Here is a 27,653-nt window from a genome sequence, read left to right on the forward strand (position 1 = left end):
TCCCCCAACTGCTCTGCCGATGTGAGGAGAGCGTGTCAGTGCCTCCCGCTCTGTACTGTACAGGAGCCTTTCCATCGCCCGGCTCCTGGGGGGAGGAACTCAGAGGGAGGTCAGGGTACCGACTCCGCTGGGCCTCTCCTTGTAAGGTCACATCAGGCTGGCTGCTGGCCGTGTCCCTCAACCAAAAGGAGGAATTCTGCTTTCTTAAAAAATTTTTTCTATTACTGTTGACATACAATATTCTATTAGATTCAGGTGTACCGCTTAGTGGTTAGACATTTAACTTATGAAGTGATCCCCGACTAGTCTAGTACCCAACGACACCACACGTAGTTATTATAATATTATTCACTACATTCCCTATGCTGTACTTTATACCCCTGTGACTTTTTATAACTGGCAATTTGTGTATCTGAATCTCTTCCTGAGGCAGACTTCCTTCCTCAACCCTTTCCTCTCCATCCTATCAGGCCCAGGGGTGGTACTTGTCACCAGCTTTGGGTGCCTGCGCGACTCTCTCGTGAGTTCCCTTACATATGGCCCACACCTTTGGAAATAACCTGCTTATTAAGCCCGCCTCAAATTATCTTCACTTCAGTGTGTCCTCTGTCTTTCCGTTGGGACGGAGACGGAGGCAGAAATAAAGCAGAGCTCTCCGCTTTGCTCATATAGTGAGAAAGGAACCAGGAGCCAATACGAAGGCGGCAGCCAACACCACACTTTCATCCTAATATTAGAGCACCAAACCTAAAAGTTGTTTTCTTTAGCCCCATAGAGAGCAGTCTTCTGTCCTGATGCTCTGCCCTACATCATTCCTAGTCTGGCAACGGGAAGCGAGGCCGCGCTGAGTGGGGACAGAAACCGGAGGCCCGTGACTGTTGCTTTCATTTGCATGAATTCCCTTCAAGCAAAATAAAGGAGATACAAAACAGAATCCCAAAGTTAATATAAATGTTTAGACTTTCTGTTGTTGGGAATTGTCCACACCACAGTTCTTCTCAAATACTATAAATAAGCATGGGGGGGGGGGGAAGATAGGGTTTGTTCTCACAGATTTTGTATCTTGAGCCTACAGAAGGTCAAAAAGCACATCAGAACTCGTCTCTGTCTGCCACATGATCATTCTTCTTTCAGACCACAGAGGGTTTCTGCGTGGACGTACCTGGCATCCTTTACTCGTTCATTAGCTTGATAATAACCAGCAATCACATAGCTATTATCTTTGCACCATGAATCAATCTGAAAGAAGAACAAAAATTGGGAAAAAAGGATGAATGATTTTTCCCTGAAATATCGTCTTAATAAACATAGTAGACCTTCCCCGCCCCAAATGCCGGGATAAGACACCACATAAACCTGTATCCTTCTCCCCAGAAGAAAGGCTACAAGAACGAAATGAGCGTTCACAGAAGAAAGGTCACACCAACTTGCTTTCTGTGGTGCATGTGAAGCCAGAGAAAGCACAGAAGCAGCATGGGCCCCTCAGTCTCACCGACGTGGGGTGTCTTCCCATATCTGAGGACCTTGTTAGAAAGGCTGGGAGGGGTGGGACTGGACACGAGGAATGGCTGCCTTGCCCAGTCCCTGCAGAAGGCCCCAGTATTGACACATATTAAACAGGAGCAGTACCATGGAGAGGTGGGGAGGGGAAACCATCTTTACCCACCTTCTCTTACAATATATCGAGAACTGAGGCATCTGGGGGCTTGAAAAATCCTTGAGATCACTTAAATCAATCCTTCACAGATAAGCAAACAAAAACTCAGAGTTTCTAAGTTTGCACAGCCAGGTAGCAGAGCCCAAATGGGAATCTCAGTCTCTTTTGAAATCAAGTCTTTTTATACTGTATTTCAGTATTCCTAGCAACATACCGTGAAAAACCCTTCATACTGGGATGTGGGGTAAACAGGCAAGGCACACAGATGGGCAGCTACAGGAGGGGCTGTATCTGTGTGTGCGCGCGCGCGTGTGCACACGCACACACACTCATACTCACTTCCCTGTGGCATGATTTTAAATGGGAGTATGGTGGCCAACTCTGAAAGATTTTTTTGTACATTTTATAAAGCCACTCTCCCCTCATCAGATTTAGCTTCCTGCAGGTCTAATGCCATTATTAAAACCAACAAATGGAATCCTAACTGTTTTGCCATAATGGAATTTTAATAATACACTGCAATAAATTCTATTCTCAGTCTGCAGAAGAGGAAAAAAACTGATCCTTTTTTTTTTTTTTTTTACAGTGAGTTAACTGGTTAAAATTGTTTTTCTTTTCCTTTCCTTTCCTTTTCTTTCTTTTGTTTTAAACATAGCCCTATTTGCTCTTTTTCTTGAATTCTGGTTTGGACCTCAGACAGTCTCCTTTATGACTAAAAGCAGACATTACAAGACGGTTACAGTCCAAGGTTCCCTGGCTGACATGAGGATTAGAATAATAATTCTGGCCTCCTAAGAGCTCACGAATTACCATATTGGGTCAAAACCAAGGCTCATTGAACCAATTAGATGTTTTGGTCATCCACCCAAAAGATTAGGGCTATGTCTCCAAAATATTTATAATGGCTCTTACACTGTAACTTTGCTGCAAATGACTCCAAAATTACTTACATTTTGTTTTTATCACTTCTTAAAGGAATGGGTTCTAGGAACTTTCTATTGCTGCTTATAGCAGCGATTTCTGTCATTTTTTCCTAAACTTATCTCTATGTAGCACCTAAGGGCAGAGCATAGCTTTAAAATGAAGCATCTGGCCCCATTCCCTGAACTCAGACCTACTAGATTAGCCTCCCCTTTAGTGCAACCCTCCCACTCTTTGTTTCTAATCAAAGACCCATCTCATGAATGTGTCCTCACTCAGGGTGACCCTCACTTCTGCCCACTTTGGCGTCCCTCCCTCTCCCTGCTCTTTGGTGTAGGTTGTCCTTATATTGTGAGTCATAACTAGAGATGTGTCCCAAGTTTGGCTACTGTCAAGTTTCCTATTGCCCTTGTAACAAGTTACACAAACTTGGTGGCTTAACACAACACAGATTACCTTTTTTTTCTCCCCTCAGCTGAGCCATCCTGCCACCTGTTGGCAACTCAGCGGCAGCTCAGCTCGGGCTGGGACTTGAACCGCTGTTGCTCAGAGCTCACCCTCTTGAGCGAGCTCTTAACCAACTGAGCCACTCGGCCGGCCCTACAGATTATCTTATAGGTCAGAAATCTACAATGGGTCAGCAGGGCTGATTCCTTTTGGCGCTCTAGGGGAGAAACTGATCCTCGCCTTTTCCAGCATCTAGAGGTCACCCACATTCCTTAGCTAGTGGCTGCATCACTCTTGACCTCTCTGCTTCTGTCATCACGTCTTTGATTCTGAATGAACTTCTGCTTCTCTCTTATAAGAACCCTTACACTGGGTCCCTCAGATAACCCAGGATGACCTCCCCATCTCAAAATCCTTAACTTAATCTCATCTGCCAAGTCCCTTTGCCATGTCAAGGTAACATATTAACAGGTTCCAGGGATTAGGACATAGACATTTTGGGGGGCTATTTTTGGCTGATCAGAGCTATGCTGAATATAAGGATAATTATTTGCTACTGGCGATGTCCTGACCATCCCCAGCAGCAGTTTTTAGTAAGCAGTAAGCAGTCTAAGCTGCTCCTCGATTCCTTTCCTGGGCTGAAGGCAAGGGTGCAGGACTGCTCAGCAAACACACTGCACCCTTCGACTTACACTTGACCTGATGAGGGGCAAATTCCTATATGAAAAACCTCAAGGGCCTAACCAAACTCCAGCAAAAAAAGAATGTCATGACCTTGAAGTTCTAGTAGAGCTCTCTGAAGAGGCCACCCTAAAAGTGAACCAGGTCACAAAAGCTCTGGCTTGGTTTTAGAAACTTTTGAATGACACAAACAAGAATAACCAAGTTACCTGTATGTATGGATGCCTATGATGGGCATGCACAGCCTGTCCACAGCTGTTCAGACACAGACTGGCCTTGAACTGAGGAATGGAGAGGTGACTAAGGCCTCCCCACCAGCCATCAGAGCCCTCAGGGGAAGGGTAAAAGAGTTTTAATAAGAGGGGAAGTTTTCTTTGATAGTCTTAAAAATGGTACCAGGTATTATCAGGCGAGAGTGACTTGGTGGGGAGTAAAAGTCAGAGAGTGGAAGGAGATGAGCAGTGAGGACTGGGGCCGGGGTGGGGAGGGGGCAGGCAGGTCCCGAGAGCCTTCAGGTTCCTGCAGTAAACCCAGTGGCTCGTTAATGAAAATCCTAGGCAATTTAAGTGGTAGCTTGCTCAATAAAGGCAACTTGCTGCCTCCCAAGTGGGGCAGGCCAGGCAAAAGAACTAAGAAGCTGTTTGACCTCTGTTCTCAGTGAATCCATTTCCATTTTCCTTGCCTTGCTGTTATGATTCCCTAATGCCGTCATGCATCCTGTGAACAATCAAAATGAAAATCAAAGTTCAGGATAACACCCTGAAACCTGACGTCAACTCAGTAACATTGACTCTCAATACAGGTCCAAATTGTACAAATTTTCATTGACTCACGCAGTTTCTTTTACTTTTTAGAGAGAAAGGACTTTTGCCTTAGCATGAGCCCACCATCCTCTGTTTAATGAAGTTTTTGGCTCATTCCATTCCAGTCACTAGAACTACTAAAGGCGTTGGGTTCCACGCATTCATTCCCAGTTAGACGCAGCACAAAGAAAGTAGCTTCTCTCAGCTAACTTGCTAACATTTGCATGTGTGAGGCACCTTACAATCTTCAAAGCACTATCGCCCACCTCCCGGGGACTATACAACAGCCATCAAGTAAGCAAGGCAGGCAACTGGTATGAGAGCGACTCCGAGGAGGGTTTGCCACTTACAAGGTGAGGCTGTGAGCCTCCCTGTCTGTAGCAACAAGCAGGCCTTGGAGGTTAAAAGTAGAGGAGTGGTTAGTTTCACTGAGAACAGCTCTTTCTCAAGTGGGATGCTGACTTTTCTATGGAACAGAAAGCAGCTGGATACATGAAAGAGGAGCTCTGGAGGTAAATGGACGGGGACAGAGAGGGGCAAGCCAGGAGGAAGAACTGAAAGGAAGACCAAGAGCAGCCGCCTCCCTCGCCCACGCCAGCGCGTGAATGAATGTTCTGGAGATAGAAGAGGGGCAGGAGGGAGGAGGGTGCACAGGAAAGGGCCAGAGGACAGCAGCCCGTGCAAATGGGCACAGAGGCGGCCACATGGAGGCGGCATAAAGAATTCTGGACCAAAGTCATGGTGATCAGGCCAACTGGCAAATAAGAAAGTCATCTGAGCAGAATGTAATCGAAAGCTGCTCCACAGTGCTAGGAAATCAAAGAGGGGACAGGACAAGAAGGGCTTAGAGAACCAGCAGGTTTATGCTAATTTTCCTCCTAACATTTTATGGGTTTTTGCTATTAGAAATAATTCCGTCACTACCTACGTCAAAGGGTTATAAGGATAAATAAGATAACAGGCATAAGTACTTAAAAAAAATAAAAAGCACCCAGAAATGCAAGGATTTTTTTTAAATGGAAAATTATAATAAAAAGCCTTTCAAAGGAATCTGATGTTGCCCTTTGATGAGCTGCATATCAAGTCAGTCTTTCCCACTTATCAAATATAATCACAATATGCAAACTCCCTAAATAGAAAAAAGCCATGAGAATAAGGCGTCCTTTATACAGTTTCATGGGTTTGGATGGTTTATTAAAATTACATCTTCCACAGCTGATACATGATAAACTGTCTCCATGCACTGAGATTTTTCATTGCCTTCAGGTTATAAAGCTGCTAAGTCAAAAGCTGAATGATATAACTTAAATACCCTAATTATAACATACAACGTTTTTGGATGAAACTCAAATTGGAAATTTTCCTTTATAACTTTAAAAGTTATTTAATTTGTACTCGATTGGCGTCTTTTTCATATTTGTCAAATACTGAGGCTATGATTCAAAGTTTTGGTCAATGTGAGAAAAGCCAGCATAAACCACCACTGCTTGGCAAGGATAAAACTTCGGCTGTTTGTTTTTACTGTTGAAAACATGTTATTGCAGAAAATCCAGTTTGCACTTAACTTTGCTGGCTGGGAGACTCAAACAACAACGAGCAAGTTTGAAGGAAGTGCAGGAAGTTGGGAGACTGAAGTGCAGAGTGTAATGACCCAGGGGGAGCAAGATCAGAACAGGGCCGCAAGCAGTGTCCTCTGCCTCTTAAGCTGGTGGCAGTAGGCACCTCTTAAGAGTCAAGGTCCCCTGTGGGCATCTTCCCTCCCCAAGTAAGTGGTTTGGGAAGAAGACCTGCTCCTTGGGGAAAATTTATGTAAAGGTGACTCAGAGGCAGTTGTTTATAGCTAGTATATTTAATTCTCTCAAGTATTGCACTCATATCTCATAATAGGAACATAACTCTTAACTCTGTAAAGGTTACTTAAGAATAAGAAGAATGAGTAATATTTTGACAATTTCAAGTGCAGTTCAAGTTTGTCTTTATGAGCTCTTAGGTATTTCTGATAGGATTTTATATGGATTAAAGCGACAGTCCTTTTCCGCCTAGTCCTCTGGCTATCAGGTGCCCTGTGACTGCTCCTTTTCTACACACCCCGTAAAAGCTACAGTTCCTTACGCTTCTGGCCACGGCTCTCTCCTCATTCCACACTGTCCTGGACAATCTGACTTGCTCTCCCGGCTTCAAAAGTCACCGAGAAGTTACTGGTTCCCTGTCTATGTTGCTAGTCCATCCATCTTCTGAGCTCCAGATGCATTTTCAGCTTTGAACCCTAGGTCATCTTCATTTTCCCTTAGTGAAAGGCACCACCGTCTGTCTTCCTGATGCATAAGTCAGAAATTGAGGTGTCAACTTTGCTTCCCTTTCCCTATGTTCACATACCATTAGTCACTGAGTCCTGTTGATTCTTCCTCCTGACTCTCTGTAATCTGTACCCCTCTCTGCATTTTACACTGTTCTCAGTTTAGGCCACCTCTTTGCCTCTAGTCTCGTATGCACTGTCACCAACATCCTCTTTGCTGCAGGCTGGAACGATCACTCCAAGACACAAGTCTGTCCAAGTAACTCTCCTCCAGTGGCTTCCCTCCGTCCTCATGATGGTGCCCAAACTCTTTTGTGTGACCTGCAAGGTCTTCTACAATGAAATCTGTCCACTGCTCACCTCTCTCTACCTTTACGCTCTAGCTCCCCTGCCCCCCCGTTTTCTCCTGGTCTTTGCACATACTGGTCTCTCTGCCTTGAGTATTCTCTCCCCACCCCCTGGGTTACTATGGCTGGCCGACTGGGCCACTACTTGCATGTCCTTTTCTCTGGGCAGCTTGCCTTCCCTAGCGCTGCAATTCTGGGTTAGCTGACTTTTCTCTTGGACCCCTCACCACTTTCTGCTTAACCTCACATATGGCACTCATTCTTTGGTATTGTATTTGTCTGCTTCGGGCCAAGTTCAACTGCTAAGCAGGTACTATGTTAGATCCACAGCCATATCCCTCCCCCATCACAGGCATGTCACTATTGGAGAAGAAATAATCCTGCATTAACGCTACTGGTAAATCTAGTTTCCTGCAAGTGAATACACATATCCAATTAGCCTGCAAGTCCCTTGGTAATAGAATAATTAAGATGCTTGAAAAGACTTGCATGAAAACATAAACATGCACACCCTAGTGATATTTTGTTACAGCACATTACCTCAGGAACTAAAATGGTTGATTTTATAAATATCATCTACTTATCTATCTCCTGCCCAGAGATGATATGAAGAAATTCACAAAATGACAGTTTAACAGGCACTCAAAAATGTGCCCAGTAACCTTGGGTCAGGGCCATTTGCCCAAAGGTACTTCCTGCTTACCAAGAATTTACATGGGTGTCATAATCAGGTAAATTATGAAATAGATTCATTTTACTTGGTGGGAGATATAGAGATAGGATTTCTACCTACACCTTAAACTTCGCTACTTTTTGCATGAATTATCGAATATGTCTTTAGCACCATACTTGACACTTTAAACGAAAAACAAACAGCTCAGGTACTGAGGAATGCCTGGGGCTAGTTTACTTCTCCCTGAGGTTTTAACAACTCACTGGAATCTATAGGTGCTCGTTTTTCCTTCATTGATCACCATACCTCACATACTACTGCCTAGAATTAAATGAGCAGCCAACGTATCTGTATTCCAAGTCTTTTTCCCGGTGTGCTGCGATGAAGCAGTCGTTACAAGCAAGCACGGAAAAAGGGTGGTGGGTAGGAGGTACTACTGCTCCAGCTTTTTAATTTCAGTCTTTAGCTTTGAAAACCACGGGAGCCTTCTAGAGGAGTGATTAACGGGAACCGACAAATTCTCCTTACACAGCATTCCCCCCCCCCGCCCCAACACAAAGGGAGCAGGGCCTGTGCTATCAACGCCACCCCTCTAAATGTGTCTCAACTCTGGGACTCTGGAGCGCCAACATCAAAGGAACCACCGTGTTGACACCCGCGTCGGATAAGTCCTTTACCCGCCCTGGGAAGGTGACCGAGAACCAACCTCTAGCCTTTAGGGGGTCCCAATACATAAAACACTTTCGGCGACTCAAAATCCCAAATGTAAACGCCTGATCGAATCCCAGTGAACGATGGCTTATTTCTATAAAGGCTGCTACCGGCTTGAGGAAATTCATAGAGATTACTCGTCGCCTAAGACGCCTCTAAGAATCCCCACGACAGTTAAGGTGGCTCCTTGGGCCGCTGCTACTTACTACCCTGCCATCTGCGGAGCGCTTCCTAAGTGCCGGGCAAAGATCGCGCGCTCTCGCGGGTCACCCCGTCCATCGTTACTGCGACCTCCGGGGGGGGTGGGTTCTAGACTCCCACGGGACACCTGTCCGCTTCCAACAGGGGCTGCGTGGAAGCTGGCCGCCAAGCCAATCTCCGAGGAGCGGCCGAACGCCCTGCCTTCCCGTGCTTACCAGGGTGAGGGCCACCTCCAGCATGGGGGCGAGGGCCAGGGTGCCGTGGAAGAGGGGAATACAGTCCACGAAGAGGGTGTGGTGGGCGCCCGGACCGCCCAGGGGTAGGTGCTCCTTGCGAGGCTTCTGCTTCTCGGCCACCAGCAGTCCGTTAACGGCGCAGTGAGGGTACTTGGCGCCATGCAGCACCATCTTGCAGTAGGCCTGGGTGGTCAGCTTCACTCCGGGCATGCTGAGCCCGGGAGGGCCCCCGAGGCCCCGAGGGCCGGCTGAGGCCTGGATTCGCCGCCCAGCCACGCGGCGCTTCAGCAGAGAAGCGGGACGAGACGGCGGCTGACTGGCGCGGGTCCGCGGCTGGCGGAGTCCCAAGGAGGCTCAGGCCCCGCTCCGGGTTGGAATCCTCCGACAACCACTCCGGATCCGGGAAGCCGACGCGGCCGCCTCCAACTCAGATCGCGCTTCTCGACCGGCGCCGCCGGAAAGCAGCACGGCCCGGCGTTTTACGACGTTTGCGGCGTTCCCCTCCTTCCGCTCCAGTGACCTCCGGCGCGGCCGGGCGCAGGGTGGAGTCCTCCTTGATCCCGTGGTGCCCCGCGGCAGAGCCCCTCTCTCTGTCTCTTTCTCTTCCGGTTGCGAGCTGCCGGGGCTTAGAGGGCGGTCGCAGTGGGCACAGCGGGCGGCTCCTGGGAGGTGGCGGCGGCGGCAGGTGAGATCGGCGGCGGCTGGCCCGCACACTCGGGAGGCTGGGGAGGGTCAGGGCCCGGGAGCCATAGGGCCTGAGTGCCCGCGTGCCTGCCACCCAGAGCCAGCAGGAAGCGGCGGTTGGGTCTCGGAGCCAGGTGACATTGAGGCCGGCGTGCGGGGCCTTCGGGCTCGGGGGCTGCTGGGTTGTAGCCTCTGTGCCGCTCAGAAGCATCCCGCCCGGTTTCTCCTTCCCTACCCTGCCCGCGGGCTGGCTTCGGGCTCTGACCTTGGAGCGCCCGCTGGCGAAGGGCGCGGGGCCCAAGGGGAGGCGGCCCCGGGGCCTGCTTTGCAGCCTCGGCCCTGATCCCTTTAATTGATGCGAGCGCGACCTTCCCGGGTTTAACGGGACTCAGGGAGAGGCGCTCCCCTTCTGTGCCCGCGGGCCAGGCTGGGGGAGAAAAGCGAGACCGCACCGAGTTCAGCTCTGACGTCATGCTTCTGTTTATTCTGCCGTATTTGGGGTATTTTGTGAATCGTTGGGAATCCTCTTCATCGTCAACAGCCCCCGGAAAGGTTCAGTTTTAAAGGAGGGATTGGTAGGGGAGATGGGCCAGAATCAGGAAGGGGCCAAGAGAGACCTGGGTCATCCAGGTCATCCGTTGTCTGCTGGGCTTGGAATTGGACCAGGGCCGTATTTGCAGCCTTTCTCCCTGATTCCCCCCATTCCGATGATAGGCATATATTAGGTTTTTAAGCAAATAGTAGAATGCAGTGCACGCCACAGTTCCTGTGAGCCATTACCCTTTCTCTCCCAACAATGGAGCCCATCGTGGCAGCCCAGTGCTTTACCATTTTTAACTTTTTAAGTCTCCTTGTTAAATTTTTCTGTCCTTTTTTTTTTTTCAAGGAAGCTAATTTTCTGCTAATTGCCTGAAATGTGTATATATTTTGGCACTTGATTTATAATGAAGTTCCGTGCTAACTACTAAGAAAAAACCTTATACTAGGTTATTTTTGTGATTTCAGTCAGTAATGAAGAACGGATCATTTATGTTGGGGAGACGAAAATGAAAGAATTGCATTGATTACCAAAATGCACTTGGGCAAAAAGAAGAATCGTTCCTAGTACGTGTTTGCCCTCATTCATAGAGAAGGTGTACATTTTTATCTTTCAGAATGTTGGCTACCAGAGTATTTAGCCTAATTGGCAAGCGAGCAATTTCCACCTCGGTGTGTGTACGAGCGCACGGTAAGTGTAATTTTTCTTTCAAATAGGCTGAGCTCATTTCATTTTGCTCCCGCTATGTGTAAGACCCTGTGCTGGAGTTTCAAACGCAGATGTCTAAGATCCTGATCTTGCTGTTGAGGGACTTTAGAAGAGGGATAAATATTTTAATAGGGTGTAGTTCTAGATTATTTATGAATCACATTGAATACTAGTCTGGATCTTTGCTTATACTGATATTTTCTCTCTCTTCCATTTTTTCAAGTTCAAGTTCCACCCCTTTCAAGAGATCATCTCTACCTGACTTTAATGATCTTTCCCTCAAAAACTCCAACCACTTAACCTTCAATACCATTTACATTATTGGGGCAATGAAGGGAAAGAGATTGGACTTCCTAGCTTGAGTTTGGTTTAATCTCATTTCTGTCTTGGACTAGCTACTTAAGTTCAGGAATCTGGTTTCTCATCTGAAATATATGTAAAGAGCTTAGTTCAGTGTCTAGCGCATAGCAAGTTTAGTTTTGCATTTATCAAGCATCTTCTTTGTATCAGACACTGCCAGGGACTAAGAATAAAAAGTGAGATATAGAATCTTTCCATAAGAATGTTTGCAACCTGGAGAGGGCAGATACATGAAGATAAGTGTTTCAGTAACAGATGGCCCCAGGGGAGAAACATTTAGCCTGGCTTGGGGTTCAGGGAAAAGGCTTTACTTTGCTGAAGGACTAGTAGGTTTAACCTCACATTCAAGAGGGGAATGGCACCCCAGGCAGAGGAGGGAAAGTAAGCAAAAGGACAAAATGCGAGTTAGCATGGCAAGGTGTGTTACTGAGGATTCAAGTGCAAGGCTTGAGTGGTGGATGATGAACTTGGAGAGCAAGGTTTGTGCATCCGGGGGCTCAATAACAAGTAACTGCTATTTTCTGAACTGCTTTATGTGTGACTTTTTCCTTGAAATTGTATCCTTTATTTGGTGATTCTGCCTTAACTTTCTCTATGTTTTTTATTGCCTAGGATAACACTGTGGACACAAACTCTAAAACAGATTATTTTTATAAGAGCATTATTGAAGTATCTGTTATTTAAATGAGTAAATAATAAAGGAGAATTCTTCGCTTAATACATGTGGAAAGAAACACTCCTTCATTAAAAGCCTAGGTAGTCACTTATGACAAAGATTACATTTTGTTTCCATTTTGGCTTTGCTAATAGATTTCCTTAGCTTTTTGTTTTAGTTTAGTTCATTAGAGGTATAATTTACGGAAAGTAAAATTTATCTTTTCTAGGTGTAATGTTCTATGGAATTTTGATAAGCTCACACAGTGTGTAACATACAACCTCTCCATCACCCTCAAAGTTCCTTTGTTCATTCTGCTCTTTCATAAGAAACCAACTTCTATCTCCTTATAGTGATATTGGCCATGACTTACTCTTAGGTATTGTTTTTGGGGGTTGGAAGTAAGATCAAGTCCTGTCTTGCAACCCTTCAGCAGCTTCTTATGCCTAGAGTAAGAACTGCAGTTGGCCTTTCTGATCTCATCATATCATACTCAAAAAAGCAAACAGCCCAGCCAGTTCTCCCTGTTTGTTCAAGGTCCTAGCCCCCAGTGGTATAGTATTTTGTTCCTCACATACATCAGGCTGGTCAGTACAGCCTTTTCTGACTACTCGTTCTAAAGATACTCAGTCCTACATCACCCTGCTTTGTTTTTTCTTACAGTGCTGCCATATTGTGGTTTTGCGTGTGTGTTTGAGTATTATCTGTCTTTTCCTGTAGAGTGCAAGCTTTCTGAGGCCGGGGACCTTGCGTGTCTTATTCATGGCTGCATCTCCAGCACACAGTAGGCAGATGGAGAAAACTACAGACCATTAGACATGTTTTGACCTTTAATTTTTAACTTTTAATTATAAAAGCCATACATGAATACATGAACTGGTTCTCCACATAAAATAGTGACACACTACGGAGTGCCATTGGTATCTGTGTGGTGATACATCTAATTGCCAGGGGAGCTCAAATTCACCAGATTTCCTCAGCAGAGGCTCAGCCAAAAAGCCATCCAAGTAAGGATAGAAATGGCAAAACTTTCACTAGAATGCAAAATCTTTGCTTCCTCTCCTCTTAAAGGGAATGTTTGGTATGTTAACCTTTGCGTTCCCTCCCTCATTTGCTGGGGGACAAGGCCCAAAGTGCTGAAAAATCCCTGGCAGCTCTGAGATCACGAATTGGTCATTCTTGTTTTAGAAAATGGAATTTTATGCTTAGAGTGCTCCAAGGTTATTAGCATTTACAGTCATGCACCGCTTAATGCCTGGGATACATTCTGGCAAATGCATCATTAGGCAAATTTGTCATAGAGTGCACTTAGGCACACCTGGATGGTATAGCCTACTACACACCTAGGCTCTGGGATAGCTTACTGCTTCTAGGCAACAAGCCTGTACAGCATGCTACTGCACAAAACGACAAGGTTAAATCAAGCACAACAGAAAATTCCATCAGGGGACCAGAGTAAACACGGGATGTATGAGGCTGCTGCTGGCATAGCAAAGCATACTGTTTTACAGCAAACTTTTTTCTGTATGTATAATAGAGTACACTCAAATAATAATAAAAAGTATAGCAAATATATAAACCAGTAACAGTCATTTATTATCATTATTGAGTATTATGTACTATCCATAATTGTATGTGCTATACTTTTATACGACTGGCAGTGCAGTGGTTTGTGTACGCCAGCATCACCACCAACATGTGAGTAATGCCTTGTGCTACAAGGTTAGACGACTCTGACGGCACTAGGCATTAAGAATTTTTCAGCTTCATTATAATCTGATGGACCACCATTGTATATGTGGTCCATCGTTGATCAAAACGTTGTGGCTCATGACTGTACATCTTTATAACAGTTTATTGAGATGAAATTCACATGGCAGACATTCATCTTTTTACAGTGTGCACTTCCGTGGTTTTTTTAGTAGATTCACTGAGCTGTACCATTATCACCACAATTTTCGAACATTCTCATCACCCCAATTTACTTCTGTTTTTAATAATTGATGTGTAAGCTGAGTGCTAATGTACAAACATTGTTTTTAGTTCACTCATCATTTTAATAGACTTAGAATTGTAAAATTGGAAAGTAATTCAAGTCATTTTCACCTCAAATCCTTTGGGTTAAGGTTGAGTATAAATATATAACCGTGTTAGTCATTTGCATGGCAAAGATAAGTACTTAGAGAAATTATACTACTTTGCTTAAGGCTAAATGTTTTATTTCACTATTAACATGATTTGGGAGATTTCAACCATTGGGACTAAGCTAATGGAGGTGAAGCAGTTTTGCAGGACTTCATAGTTCTAGACCAATTTGGAACACACAGTTTTCTTGCAGATGTTGGATAGAATTGAAAAAATAGCTTTTAGCAGTGGGAAAACCCTAAGTAAAAATTAAAGTATTCCTTTCTTTTCTGTGGTCTGAACTCTTTTTCTCTTTGCTTGAGTAATACATGGGTACACGCTCATTTTAAGGAACTAAAAATTTCTGTCTGTTTAAGCAAAAATCTCCATTTGTCCTCTCCTCTTTCCCTGATAACAACTTGAGTTTACTTTGCCAGGTTTGTGTGTTTAGTTACATACACGTGTGAGTATATAGACATGATTTACATTTTTAAAAAGAGAAACAAAACGCTGATTCTGTTCAGTGACTTGGTGAGTATATGATTGTCTTTCCGTTTTGAACACATGGATCTGCCTCCTCTCCATTGCTGTTGTAACTTGTTTCCTGCCTTAGGTATACCACCCACCCCCAATTTTCTTTCTCTGCTTTCTTTTTTTGTAGAGGGCTCATGTCTTAACATGCTCTGTAATTTACATGTCTATTGTGTTTCCCACTTGTAGTGTGTAGGCACCAGTAGGTAGGACTCTGCTTTGTTCACTGATAATCCCATGCTTACCATGTTCAGCTGCTAGGTAAACATTTGTTGAACAGATGAGCGAATGGCCCCATGATACACGTTTCTAAGGAGCTAGCTAACTCCATCCTCTCTGTGAGACGCAGGTTATTATGTTTTTTTTTTTTTGCTATAATAAACAGTGCTGTAGTAACCATCTTTACAAAGGTCTTTGTTGCTGAACTTTGAACATATTTCTTTTATGAGTTTTTTATTGTTTTTCTTCTTCCTCATTAGTTTGAGGCACTTGCTGAAGGGCCTTTATTTAGTTTAGTCTCCGTCCAGGGAAGGGGAACCCTAGAGCCCTTGTCTGACCTCTGCGTGAATACTGTTAGTTGTAGAAAGTACTGCCTCTGTGTAGTGCTCCTGGCAGGTTTCTGTTTTGCTGTGATGATAAGTGCTGCAGTAAACTACCCACCTACCGTGTTCGTTCTGCTGCCTGGGTCACGCAGAACAAGCCTGCTCCTTGCTCCACATGACAGTCCTTCAACTGTTTGAAACAGTGGCTGCAGCCCCCTGCGACAACTGGAGTTTTCAGGATGTGCGTGCACGTGCTTATTTCAGTTTTTAGAAGTACCACCTTGTTTGTGTAACTGAACCTATGTGAATTTTCCCGTATTTACCTGATGTGTTTTTTAGGGAGTGTTGTGAAGAGTGAAGACTATGCTCTCCCAGCTTATGTTGATCGGCGTGACTATCCCTTGCCCGATGTGGCCCATGTCAAGAACCTTTCTGCTAGCCAGAAGGCCTTGAAAGAGAAGGAGAAGAACCCCTGGAGTAGCCTCTCCATTGATGAAAAAGTTGAATGTGGGTATTGAAGGGAAGCACAGGTACACTGTGTGAGAGAGTTTTTACTAAGGAGTGCTGGGGTGCTGCCCAGAGAGCAGTGTGTGCGGAGGCTCCGTGTGGTGTTTTTCTGTCGGGCTGCTCCAGGGCCGACTTTCTGTGTTCTGCCGGCTGGTGGACCTCTGCCCAGGCTCCTTCGGGGGTTCCAGGCCCCGAGGAGGAGCTTGAACATGGACAGAGCAGCCGAGTGTGAGTCAGTTGGGTGTGTAGTATGTGGATGCGGCATCTCAGTGCCTCTGCTTGGTTGGGACTGGGTTTACTGTAAATTTTTGAAGATTAGCAGAACATTGTCAGGTAGGACAGGGGCCTGAAAATAACGTGATTAAATTGACCCTTCTGCTATTCTAGAAAAGAGAATTTCAGTTAAATTTTTTTTTTACCCAACGCAAACTCCATGCGTTTTTTTCCCTCCTTCACTCCTTAATATGCGCGTATGTATACGCACGTGCATGAGCGTGTTGCGGTCTCAGGCCTCGCTGTTGTATTCCTCAGCTCCTCGTTCCTCCTTCCCTATGGTGGCATGGAGAAATGATGGAGCTCTGCAGACGAGGGAGTGGTCGGTCCCCGTAGTCATTATACCTGCAAACGGCTGTTCTTTCTGCTCCCAGTGTATCGCATTAAGTTCGATGAAAGCTTTGCTGAAATGAACAGGAGCACGAACGAGTGGAAGACGGTTGTGGGCGTTGCCATGTTCTTCATCGGCTTCACTGCTCTCGTTCTGATGTGGGAGAAACGCTTCGGTGAGTAGAGAGGCGAGAAGGGACCATGTGTCTGGAGCGGCTCTCGGGTGAAAAACCCTCAGTCAGACAAGACGTGGATTTAGCCAGCACTGCTCCCTCTTTCAGTGCCTAGGAGTGAGCTGTGGGGTGGCCTTCACACAGACATGGACTTCCATTCTGGGGTCCATCCCAGGGTTGTGGACAGGTGTGTGAAACTGGCTTGTGTGAACCGAAGTTGTATAAGCCAGAATCTCATTTATTCAGGGTGGGCCACACCTGCTTGGTAGTGAAGGACTTACCTACTTTGTACAGCACACATTTTCAGTAGACATTAATCTGCTTAGCAGTCAGCTACTAGAAGATGATGTAGTGAAGGTTCAGTCAGAGAGACGGGAACTCGTACTCATTGAAGGGCTATTTCAGCTGTTCATGGACTGCATCTCAATAACCAGAATTCTGGGTCTTTAGACCTCACAGTTTCTGCTTAGTGTAGGTGTTGCCTGCTCATTCTAGCGTCTCCCGGGTTCTTTCTGTCCAGGCGAGAGAAGCATTTTCCCATTCTGAGCAGGTATCCGCTGTGGTTTGACTGTGGACGTGGGTTAATAGCAGACCTGTGTCCATCTCTGATCATCTTGCAAGTCACCTTTGACTCTACACCAGCTTGTAGACCCTGTTAGCTGTGTCCTGTAGAGAAGGCTTTCTGATTTTTGTTTATTTACTTGCTAACTTACAAACAAAGGAGTAATGTGGAACTGTCAAGAGTTGTCAGTGCCCAGAATTCAAACCCAGTGCATATTTGTTGGTGTTGAGTGGCAGGCGACCTCACTGACCTGGGTTGCCAGGGTGATGGGGACGACCTAACCCCGATAGTGCATTGGCTTAAAGACGACTAGTCCAGACCTGTTGCCTAACGCGGTTGTTTTGGACTGTAGTGTACGGCCCCATCCCGCACACCTTTGAAGAGGATTGGATAGCCAAGCAGACCAAGAGGATGCTCGACATGAAGGTCAGCCCAATCCAGGGCTTCTCTGCCAAGTGGGACTACGACAAGAACGAGTGGAAGAAATGAGAACCCGCTGTTCACGCAGCTGAACCTCACCTTGCTCTGTCATTTCCTTGCAGTTCAACATATTCACTGGAAACAGTTATTTTGCAGTTCCAATGCTAATAAACGAGCAGTTGACGTGAAATCCTGGTGATCGTTTCCTTGATGATAACTCAATGAAAGTGTCTCTTATTTGTAACACAGTGGGTTTCTCCCAGGCATCTGAAGTAAATATATTTTGGGTATAAATGAAATAACAAAAGTAAAATAAATTGTATACGAGGACATCATATAAACACTGAAAATATAGAGTCCTGATGTGGGATGTTGTAAGTTATGACGAGGCTTTTGTGAGTAAAATCCCTTCATAGTAGCCAGACCGTCTGAAGTCACCATGGTTCCTTCTCTTCTGGGACTGGCCCTCCCGCCTTGAAGCTGTCGATGTTGGTTGGAGTGGGGAGACTGAGCCTGGGAAGGGCAGGAGGTTTCAGTGACGGACTCATGTCCCTGGGCTGCTTGTGGCCTGCTCGGTTCCGTGGCTACCCTTAGCCTTTGATCTAAAAAGCTACAACAAGCCAGTGCCAGGTAAGGCAGTTATTTAAGATGCTTTATCCTGTCCCCTGGCAAGCTTTCTGTAGGGCCATCGTCTCCCTGTCCTGCTGTTCTCCTAATCCCCTCTAACATCACTTCCCTTCCTTGATCCCTGGAGACCCTGCAGGGAGAAGCAGAACAAATCCTAGAACACGAAGCTGCGTAGTGAGTCTCAGAGATGCTGGTGCAAAGGGGTCTCAGCAGCATTGGTGTGGGTATGAGGCGGGGGTGGGGGGACCCTGGAGAAGCCCAGGTGGAAGTGGGAAGGGAAGTTGGCCCCTAGAGCCTGACCAGGGGAATGTTGCAAGGTAGTTACCAGTTTAAAGTTAAGATGCCGTTAAATATAGCCCCTGATTGTAGTGTCTTCCCGCTGCTTTAGAAATGTCCCTGATCCCTGGATCTCAAAGGGCCAGCTGACTTCCCTGGGAGGCCTTCCCCACGGGGCATGGGAGTCTAGCTGTGAGGGCCTGTGGCTTCGGGTGGCTTCAGCTACAAAGCTTGGGCTCCTGCTGGGTGATGCCATTTTCAGCTCCTCAGGGTGGGCTCCTGTGGTGGAGCTGAGGTGCCTGACCTGGCCTAAGGTGACACTGGCCCACCACCTGGCTCTTCAGTGACGATGGAGGTGTACCTACCCTGGGCCAGGCGCTCCAGCCATCTCAGAACAGCCCGGAGAGAAGGGCGCTTACTGTGGATTAGGTGTCGGAACTGAAGCAGCTGGAGGCAGAGGGCTCTGCCTGAGGGCAAGTGAGTGAGTGGTAGAAGCCGTGTGTCAAGGTCCCTCTGATCCCCAAACTGCTTCTACCCTAAAATAGCTCCAAACGCAGTCTCCCTGAACCTGGGACGTCCATGGGGCAATCAGGCTCTCCAGGGCCTCCCCCTTACCACGCAGGAACCTGCTCATGAACTGGCTAAGAGGATTGCCACTTGTACATCAGTTTCAGATTCCAAAATGTGACTCTCAAGTCCTCTTCAGTCCTCTCATGTCCTTGTCAGTTTAGGCCTCAAAAAAGAGGTGCTGACTGCCATTTTAGTGGGAATTTGGGAGGGAGCAGAGTTAATGCTAGATTCAACCCACCATCCTTAGGCTGGGGGCCCAATTGACCATTTCTTGATTGTCTATGTGTCATGGGAATAATGGTGAACATGACCCTCGGGGCCCTCACCCTTAGGGAGGACAAGTAAAGTATGAACAAAATAATGAGAAGATTTAACAGTGCTCCTCGGAGCTGATGGAGGGGGTGTTTGGGTGAGTGTGGGAACAATTTGAGGTGGTTTGGGAGAGGCCTCACTGAGGAGGTGACATGCATGTGAGCTGAGACTTGGAGAATGAGAAAGAACCACTCGTGCCAAAATCTGAGTGGAGGAGAGGGAGGCAGGTATAGACAGTTCCAAACTGGACAACAAAGGTCCTGAGGAGGCAGGACAGAGCTTGTTCAAGGAATTAAGAGCCTTCAGTGGGGCATGGGCCTGATCCGGAGCACTGTCGGGGCAGAAGGATGGGGCGAGGGTGGACAGTGCAGATACCTGAATGTGGGGGCTACCCCCGGAATGAGGGTGGGCTGAGCTCTCTGAGGGGGAGGGTTGCATACTCATTTAGCCCCTAGACTGCCCCCTCCCAGGGTGTGCAGGGAGAATATTGTGACTTTTTTTTTTTTTTAAGCTGAGCCATCCTGCCACCTGTTGGCAGCTCAGTGGCTGCTCAGCTCGGGCCGGGAATCGAACCGCTGTTGCTCAGAGCTCAAACTCTTGAGCGAGCTGTTAACCAACTGAGCCACTCGGCTGGCCCTGACTTTTTTTTTTAAATTGGGAAACTGTGTTTCTTTAGGACCCATCAGCTCCAAGTCAAGTAGTTGTTCCCATCTAGTTGTGGAGGGCGCACCTCAATGGCCCATGTGGGAGTTGAACTGGCAACCTTGTTATAAGCTCCGTGCCTTGCGCTCTAACCACCTGAGATAACTGGCCCTCCCAATTGTGGCATGAAGTTGAGGCAGGACTTTGAGAAACACCAAGAAGGCCGTTGGAGTAGCCCCCAGCTTAGCTCCCTGGTGGCCAGAGGTGTTCTTGTGCCCCCAGGAGTGGGCCTTGACCCCCTGGTCCCTGACTGGCCCAGGCACTATGTGTCTACATGGGCCATTACAGAGCATCTGCCTGGCTGCTGCTCACACCTAACGCTTGGTGAGCTCTTTGCCACTTAAAATGCATGTTGTCTGTTTTTACTATTCTCACTTTTGCCTTTTACTCATTGCTCACCTTGTTACCAGCTGGCAACTTCCTACACTAGGATTTGAAAATTATTACCAACGAAGGGACAGATGACAGCAGACTTAGGAAATGTAACCCTAGAAGCCAGAAGGCAATGGAACAATAGCTTCATGTAGAATGATATAATGAACTAAACTAGAGAGCAGGGGAAAAAAAAATTTACAGGCCAAGGTTAAGAGCATTTATCACTAACAGGTCTTTGCCGAGAGAAGTGCTGAAGGACATTGTCCCGGAAGAATAAAGTTGAGCTCAGAAGGGTCTGTGGACTAAACCGCCATGATGGCAGGGAGGGAGGCTATGCATGGGCGCCACATACGGACTTCTTTCCCAAAGGCTGACCTGGCGGCCGCTGACGTTATGTGCCTAATCTGCCAACAGCCGAGATCAATGCTGAGCCCCAACATGGTACCACAAGGGTTGATAATGTGGCAGGGGGCTCACGCCCATTGGTTTTACCACATACCCCCTTCACCTAGAAGCAGCTGGCCTAATTGAAAGGGCCTCCTGAACACTCAGCGGTGGGCAGTTGGGCAATAATGCTCTCAAGAGATGAGATTCTACCTTACAGGATGCATTATATGCTTTTCTTATATCATTTTTTTTAATGGTGGTAGAATATACACGACATAAAATTTACAATTTTTTTTGGGAAAAATTTTATTGGGGAACAGCCATGATCATCGGTTACACATTGCTTTCATGCTACAATAGCATAGTTGACTCCTTTAGGGAGGGCGCAGCTCACAGTGGCCCATGTGGGGATGGAACCGGCAACCTTGGTGTTATCAGCACCACACTCTAACCAACTGAGCTAACTGGTCACCCCCACATTTACAATTTTAACCATTTTTAAGTGTGTGACTTGGTGGGATTAAGTACATTCACAGTGTTGTGCAACCATCATCATCACTATCCATTTCCAGAATTTTCTCATCATCCTAAACTGAAAACTCTGTACCTATTAAACAATAACTTCCCATTCCCCTCTGCCCCCAGCTCCTGGTAACTACTGTTCTACTTTCTGTCTCTATGAATTTGACTACTCTACATGCCTCATTTAAGTGGACTCATACCATATGTGACTTTTTTGTGTATGACTTATTTCACTCAGCATAATGACCTCAAGGTTCTTTCACACAGTAGCATGTGTCAGAATTTCTTTCCTTCCTTTTTAAGGCTGAATATTATTCCTTTTGTTTTTTGTATCTACCCCATTTTGTGTATCCATTCATCCATTGATGGACATTTGGGTTGTTTGCATCCATCTTTGGCTGTTGTGAATAATGCTGCCATGAACACAGGTGTACAAGTATCTGTTTAGAGTCCCAACTTCCCATGCTTTTGGTTATAGAACTAGAAGTGGAAACAGCCACGAAGTAGGTGGCAGTGCCTTAAATTTATTGGGATAACATTGATTAATGCAGTATATAAGTTCCAGGTGTAGAATTCTATAATACATCATCTGTGTATTGTATTGTGTGCTCACCACCCAAAGTCTAGCCTCCGTCATCACCATGTAGTTGACCGCCTTTATCCTCTTCATCCTCTCCCTACTCCCCTCTCCCCTCTGGTAACCACCATACCGGTGTCTGTGTCTATGAGATTGTTTTGTTCGTTTGTTGCTTTCTGTTTTATATCCGACGTACGAGTGAAATACGGCTCTTATCCTTTTCCATCTGACTTATTTCACTTAGCATGATTCTCTCAAGTTCCATGCATGTTGTTGCAAATGGTAATATTTCACAATTTTTTATGGCTGAGTAGTATTCCATTGTATAAATGTACCACATCTTCTTTATCTATTTATCCGTTGAAGGACACATGTAGATTGTTTTCATGTCTTGGCTATTGTGAATAATGCTTCAATGAACGTAGGGGTGCACATGTCTTGCTGAATAAACGTTTTCAAATTTTTCGGGTATATACCCAGAAGAGGGATTGCTGGGTCATATGATAGCTCTATTCTTAATCTTTTGAGGAACCTCCATACTAAAGCTGTGCTTTTAATAAGAGATCTTAAGCTGAATACATGGGTCAGGGATCAAGGGCCCCTTTCACTATCAGGCCTAACCAATACCACACTCGCAGGGTTCTTGTTTCCCATTTCTGAATAGCCTCTTTGCTGGTTTAGAGGTCTGATTCCCAAGGGAATTAATGATTCCACCGGAAGACACAATAATGGCTCCAGTGAACTGGAAATTGAGACTGCCACGACCGTGGGGGGTGCCTTCTGCCACTGAACAGACAGGAAGAGAGGGGGTTACTCTCTTCTGCAGGATGAGTGATCCTGATTACCAGGGAGAAATTGGATTTTTGCTACATTAATGGGACAAGGAAGGCCATGTCTAGAACCCAGGGACTCTCTCTGGTGCCTCTTAGAACTTCCAAGTTCAATAGTAAAAGTCAATGTAAAACAATAGTTTACAATAACAACAACAAGGCAGGCCCACCAAGGATTCAGACCCTACGTGAATGAAGATTTGGGTCTTCCCACGAGGTGAAGAGCCTCAACCAGCTGAGGCCTGGATAAGGGCAAAGGAAATACAGAATGGGCAGTGGAAGAAGGAAGTTACGGATATCAACTATGGCTTCATGACCAGTCTCACAAACGAGGCCTGTAGCATCTATGCATCTTTTCTTTCTTGCTTGTTGTGTGCACGCACCCGTGTATGTGTTGACTATTTTTTCTTTTTGTCTTCCCTTCCCCTTACTATGTTATACAAATTTGTTGGACGTGAGTTTTACAATTGAGCCCTTCAGGATATTCAGATGGGACTGTGACTAAATTTGAAGCAGTAATTCACACAGTCCAGGGATGTCTACTGTGACTGTGGGACTTAGTGAGTCCTCCTTTTGGGGTGAGGGTAAGAACATCTTCCTTTGTCTGAAGGATATTTACATCTTATTAGGTGGGGGTAGAGACTCGTTTTGATGTGGTGTGGACGTTCATAAATGTGCAGAGCAATGTGTATAGCTGCTGAGTAGCCTCAGAGATGGACTGTGCCAGGTAAGTTATTGTCTCTCGGCTTCATACCTGCTCTTCCCTACTGGCTGATGGAGGTTGGCACTAGGAAGCTGCAAACTATATTTCAGCTTGGCCAGCTGGCTTGGCCTTTGTCTCCAGGGGCCATCAGGGAGCTTGGAAAGGCTGAAGGAGAAAGGTGCTCTTTCTGCCTGCTTCAGGTGTCCCAGCTGTTTTCATTTCCTGTCTACTTCCTATCGGTGTCCTGTTTACTTCCTGTGAGTGTCACCCCAGCATGCTTCTTCACTCGAGCAGTGGCAGTTCCTTTCGTGGCAGCCGCCGTCAGTTTTCAGTTGTTTGCACGCATGCAGGATCAGCCGAAGCATATTTCTTTGAGAAGCCCAGGCACAGGCGGAGAGCAGCGTGCAGCAAGTTCAGATGTTTAGAAGTGTGCAAGCCCTCCCGTGCAGCTCAGAGGCCATCAGGTGGGGCTTTGAGAAGCCCGAGGTATCCCAGGCCCCACAAGGTGTCACAGAGTGCTCTCTGAAAGGGAGTGTCACCATGGGAGGCATGGTTAAGTTTTTCCTGAAAAGGACAATTGAATAAGTTGAACATTTATTTATTTAAATTAATTAGTTAATTAATTTTTTATTTGGGAACAGTGTGTTTCCAGGACCCATCAGCTCCAAGTCAAGTAGTTGTTTCAATCTAGTTGTGGAGGGCACAGCTCAGTGGCCCATGTGGGGATCGAACCGGCAACCTTGGTGTTGTAAGCACTGTGCTCTAACCAACTGAGCTAACTGGCTACCCCTGAACATTTATTTTTAATTTATCTTTGATATTGGTATTGAAGGGAGAAAAGCTGTTATTAGTAGATAGTGCTATCATTTGAGTTAGTATAAAGTCTTCTGTGTGCTTTGAAAGGCTTCAGAGCTTGATGCCAACATTACCTTTATTGGGTCTAATTTCACTTCAAAACTTCAGTTTTTCCCTAGGTATGTGGAGTTACCAGTACTGTTCCTGCAACTTTCAGATGTGCTCGATATTGACTCTATCCACCCGTTGGCTATGGCAATATGGGTCATATGGTAATTCTGTTTTTATTTATTTTTTTTAATTGGGGAATTGGGGGAAGGGGAACAGACAAGTTGCTGTCCTTTTGTTCTTCAGTCTAGTTGTGGAGGACGTTGCTTCACTGGCTCAAGTTGGCACCATCATTGCGCTCTTCCCTGGCGAGGCAGATCAGTCGCCGGCTTCTGGACGGCCGCTCACTGCGGCTGCTGGCCGCTCACGCTGGCTGCTGGCTACACATGGTAGCCCATGGCAACCTACTGCAGCAGGGGCTGCAGCCTATGCCGTCGCAGGCAACTCATGACAGCCCAGTTCCAGGTTGAGCTGTTGTTCAGCATCTTAGCTGTGGAGGACAGTGTCACTGGCCCTCATATGTGGGGTCCGAACTGGGGCCCTCTGGCGTCCCAAGCCAGCTCTTAACCAATGCGCCACTCAGCTGGCCCTCTGTTTTTAATTTTTTGAGGCTCCTCTATACTGTTTACCATTGTGGCTGTATCAATTTAAATTCACACCAACAGTGCACAAGGGTTCCTTTTTCTTCATGGCCCTGCCAGCATTTGTTATCTCTTGCCTTTTTGATAAGAGCCATTCTAGCGGGTGTGAGGTGATATCTCATTGTGGTTTTCTTTTCTTTTTTTTTAAGATTTTATTGGGGAACTGGGGGAGGAGAATAGTGTTGGGGAATCGGGGAAGGGGACCAGCCAAGATATTGTTCTTCAGTCTTCGTTGTGGAGGGCGCCAGTTGCCATCTGGCTTCCCGTCAGTAGCTCGTGGCCTCTAAGCTCAAGGTGCTGTGTTCAGTCTTAGTTGCGGGTGGTTGTAGCCACCATCCCATGCGGGAGTCAAACCAGCAGCGTCGTTGTTAAGAGTTCATGCTCTACCCACTGAGCCATCTGGGCGGCAGCTCAGCTCAAGGTGCCGAGATCAGTCTTAGTTGCGGGCGGGTGTAGCCCACCATTGAACAGGCAACCTTGTTACACCAACTGAGCCATCCTGCCACCTGTTGGCAGCTCAGTGACAGCTCAGCTTGGGCACAGCGTCACTGGCCCATGTGGGAATCGAATTGGCGGCCCTGCTGCTCAGAGCTCGCTCTCTTAAGCCGACTCTTAACCAACTGAGTCACTCAGCTGGCCCCTCATTGTGGTTTTAACTTGCATTTCCCTAATGGCTAGTGATGTTGAGCATCTTTTCAGGTACCAGTTGGCCTTTTGTATATCTCCTTTTGAAAAATGTCTGTTTAGGTCCTTTGCCCATTTGAGGTATTGTTAATTTGTGCCTGTGCCCATATAACCTCAGAACCACAGTTCCCACCCCAGAGCAGGGACTCAGATGGCTTTTAAAGGGCTTTCTTCAGCTTGTAGGCATCTCAAATCATCCAGTTAATTGGACCTGCATCTTGGCGAGTTGCTTATTTCAGTGGGCTGCATTCTCAGTTCTGGACAGCAGAGGGCGCGCTGAGCCCTAACCCACCCTGCTTGTAGACCGGGGCATCCAGAAAACACTACCAGGGCAGAGCGAGCAGGGCCTTTGTTTTGGAACTTCTTGCATCTCAGAGGGTAAGGGGTAGATGGCACATTTGGTCACACATCCTCCTCTTCACGTGTCTCTATTCGTAGCAGCGTATCACCCACAGGCAGGGGACTTGCAGGGAGGCTCTGGCCAAACCCATTGCTTACCAGGCACTCGCTGTGATTTTCTCTCCTCCAGCTGCCTTTTCTCTATCCTGCAGAAACCTCTGGCTCATGGGGACACCCTGCTTCTGGCACTAGCTCTACAGCCTGGAAACTTCATTTCACTGCCAGGGTTGCTTTCCACAGGCTCTGACTTGGCACAGATCCCGAAAGCATAACGTAGTTAGTGTACAGCGTATGGGAAAATGTGCCTGAGAGCCATTTGCAGGTAGCTTCTGGTACCACTGCACCCTAAATCAATGTGCACAAGGACTTTATTTTTGAAGTTGGCTGGTGAGGGGTTAAGTGGACTGTCACCAACTCAGTTTGCTTGGGTCCCAGCCCTGGCTTACTGCCCTACATACATTATTTCTTCATTATAGCTGTGAGGTTATTCTCCCCATTTTACAGATGAAGGGACAGGAGCACAGAGAGGTTAAGTGATTCGTCCAAGGTCCACACAGTCAGTAAAGGCAGAGATGGAACTTGAATTCCAGTTGGCCTGCGCCAGAGCCCAGTCAATGCCTACTGTGTTGCTGGTTTTGCTTGAGCACCTTGTGCAACTCCTGGCACATAGTAGGTGCTCAATAAATGTGCACTGCATAAAGAAACATGTCTAAACCCTAGGAATGAGCCAATCGCTGAGGTGCTTTTTAAATGACTTCTTCATATTTTGCACCATAACAGCCAACTCCCCCCAAAACCAAACCAAAAGTCAACAACAAAACCAGCAAAACTCAGATGCCTCCTGCTATCCATCTGACCAGTTACTTCCCGAGCCATCCCTTCCTGCCCTGCCCTGCAGGCAGCACCTCGTCTTGGGATGTTAGGCACTCCATTCCCACCATAAAACATAGTTGTATGGTGCAAGTGCCAGGTTCAGTCCAGTGCACCCTCAGGGCCTGCATGGTGGAGAAGCATAGCAAGCAGGACTGTCACCCTGGGGAGGAGACGAGGACTGGGTGGGGGGAGGCAGGGACTACAGATGCGTTTAAGAACCTGCTAGATGCTCCAGCTGCCACTCTCAAAAATGTACCTTCTCTGGCCCAGCCCCAATTATTGCTCGTCTGAGGCAGGTCTGAGGATGAGGGTGACCAACTCGTCTTGGGTTTTCCTGGGACATTCTCAGTTTTAGCACTAATGCCCTGCATCCTGAGTGCTGTCATTTAGCTGATTAATTCTGCCCACTACTGTGGCAAAAAGTAGCTCGAACTGTGGTATTTTTGTAATTTATTGAAAGGAGCTGAGAACAGGACATGGCGGGTGTCCTGACAAAGCCCCAACAGGAGCAGGGCAAAGTCACCAAACACAGGACATGTCCATGCAGCAACCTACATTACACATCCTGAAACATCTCCGTCCCGGGATGCCTGGAAGGGTCGGTCACCGGACTAAGGAGCTATGTTAAGAGGCGGGCTGACATTTTATTAGGAAACTCATGATGACACAGGCTTCATTCCAGTGTTTCTCAGCCCAGACTGCACATTAGGGTCACCTGGGCAACTACATAAAGGCGTTGAGGTGTGGGTTTTACCCTCGGTGCACCTGTAAGGTTTAAAATCTGCCCCAGGTGATTCAAATGCAGGTTCAAACCACTGAGTTCATTCCCAGGGTGCATGGGAAACTGGTAGGAAACACACCTCTCTGCACTGACCCAGGGCTCCTGAATCAG

The 27,653-nt window shown here is 46.6% G+C and overlaps 2 protein-coding genes across 2 annotated transcripts in view; one reads left to right on the plus strand and one right to left on the minus strand.

Annotated features, from left to right (window-relative positions):
• Nucleotides 1–9,434, minus strand: part of EMC8 (ER membrane protein complex subunit 8) — a 16,202-nt gene extending 6,768 nt beyond the window's left edge. Inside the window, exons 1-2 of the mRNA XM_019635194.1 lie at nucleotides 8,953–9,434; nucleotides 1,163–1,239 (exon numbers count right to left, since the gene is read on the minus strand). Coding sequence (XP_019490739.1) covers nucleotides 1,163–1,239; nucleotides 8,953–9,183 — 308 coding nt within the window. The 5' untranslated portion in view covers nucleotides 9,184–9,434. The remainder of the gene's footprint in view (nucleotides 1–1,162; nucleotides 1,240–8,952) is intronic.
• Nucleotides 9,435–9,557: 123 nt separating this feature from the next.
• On the plus strand, nucleotides 9,558–17,570 carry COX4I1 (cytochrome c oxidase subunit 4I1). The gene is made up of 5 exons (XM_019635195.1): nucleotides 9,558–9,658; nucleotides 10,812–10,885; nucleotides 15,455–15,622; nucleotides 16,270–16,401; nucleotides 17,313–17,570. The coding sequence occupies exons 2-5, from the start codon at nucleotides 10,813–10,815 to the stop codon at nucleotides 17,447–17,449; spliced, it is 510 nt and encodes a 169-aa protein (XP_019490740.1). The 5' UTR covers nucleotides 9,558–9,658; nucleotide 10,812; the 3' UTR covers nucleotides 17,450–17,570.
• The last annotated feature ends 10,083 nt before the right edge of the window (nucleotides 17,571–27,653 follow it).

Source organism: Hipposideros armiger, unplaced genomic scaffold (assembly GCF_001890085.2).
Source record: "Hipposideros armiger isolate ML-2016 unplaced genomic scaffold, ASM189008v1 scaffold_19, whole genome shotgun sequence".
Classification (NCBI taxonomy): Eukaryota; Metazoa; Chordata; class Mammalia; order Chiroptera; family Hipposideridae; genus Hipposideros; species Hipposideros armiger.

What these genes read in the sequence shown, in the direction of transcription:
- COX4I1 (XM_019635195.1), top strand. Translation starts at nt 10,813, where the DNA reads ATGTTGGCTACCAGAGTATTTAGCCTAATTGGCAAGCGAGCAATTTCC. An exon ending in GGTGTGTGTACGAGCGCACG is followed by an intron (nt 10,886 to 15,454) that starts GTAAGTGTAATT and finishes TGTGTTTTTTAG; the next exon opens with GGAGTGTTGTGAAGAGTGAA. An exon ending in CATTGATGAAAAAGTTGAAT is followed by an intron (nt 15,623 to 16,269) that starts GTGGGTATTGAA and finishes TTCTGCTCCCAG; the next exon opens with TGTATCGCATTAAGTTCGAT.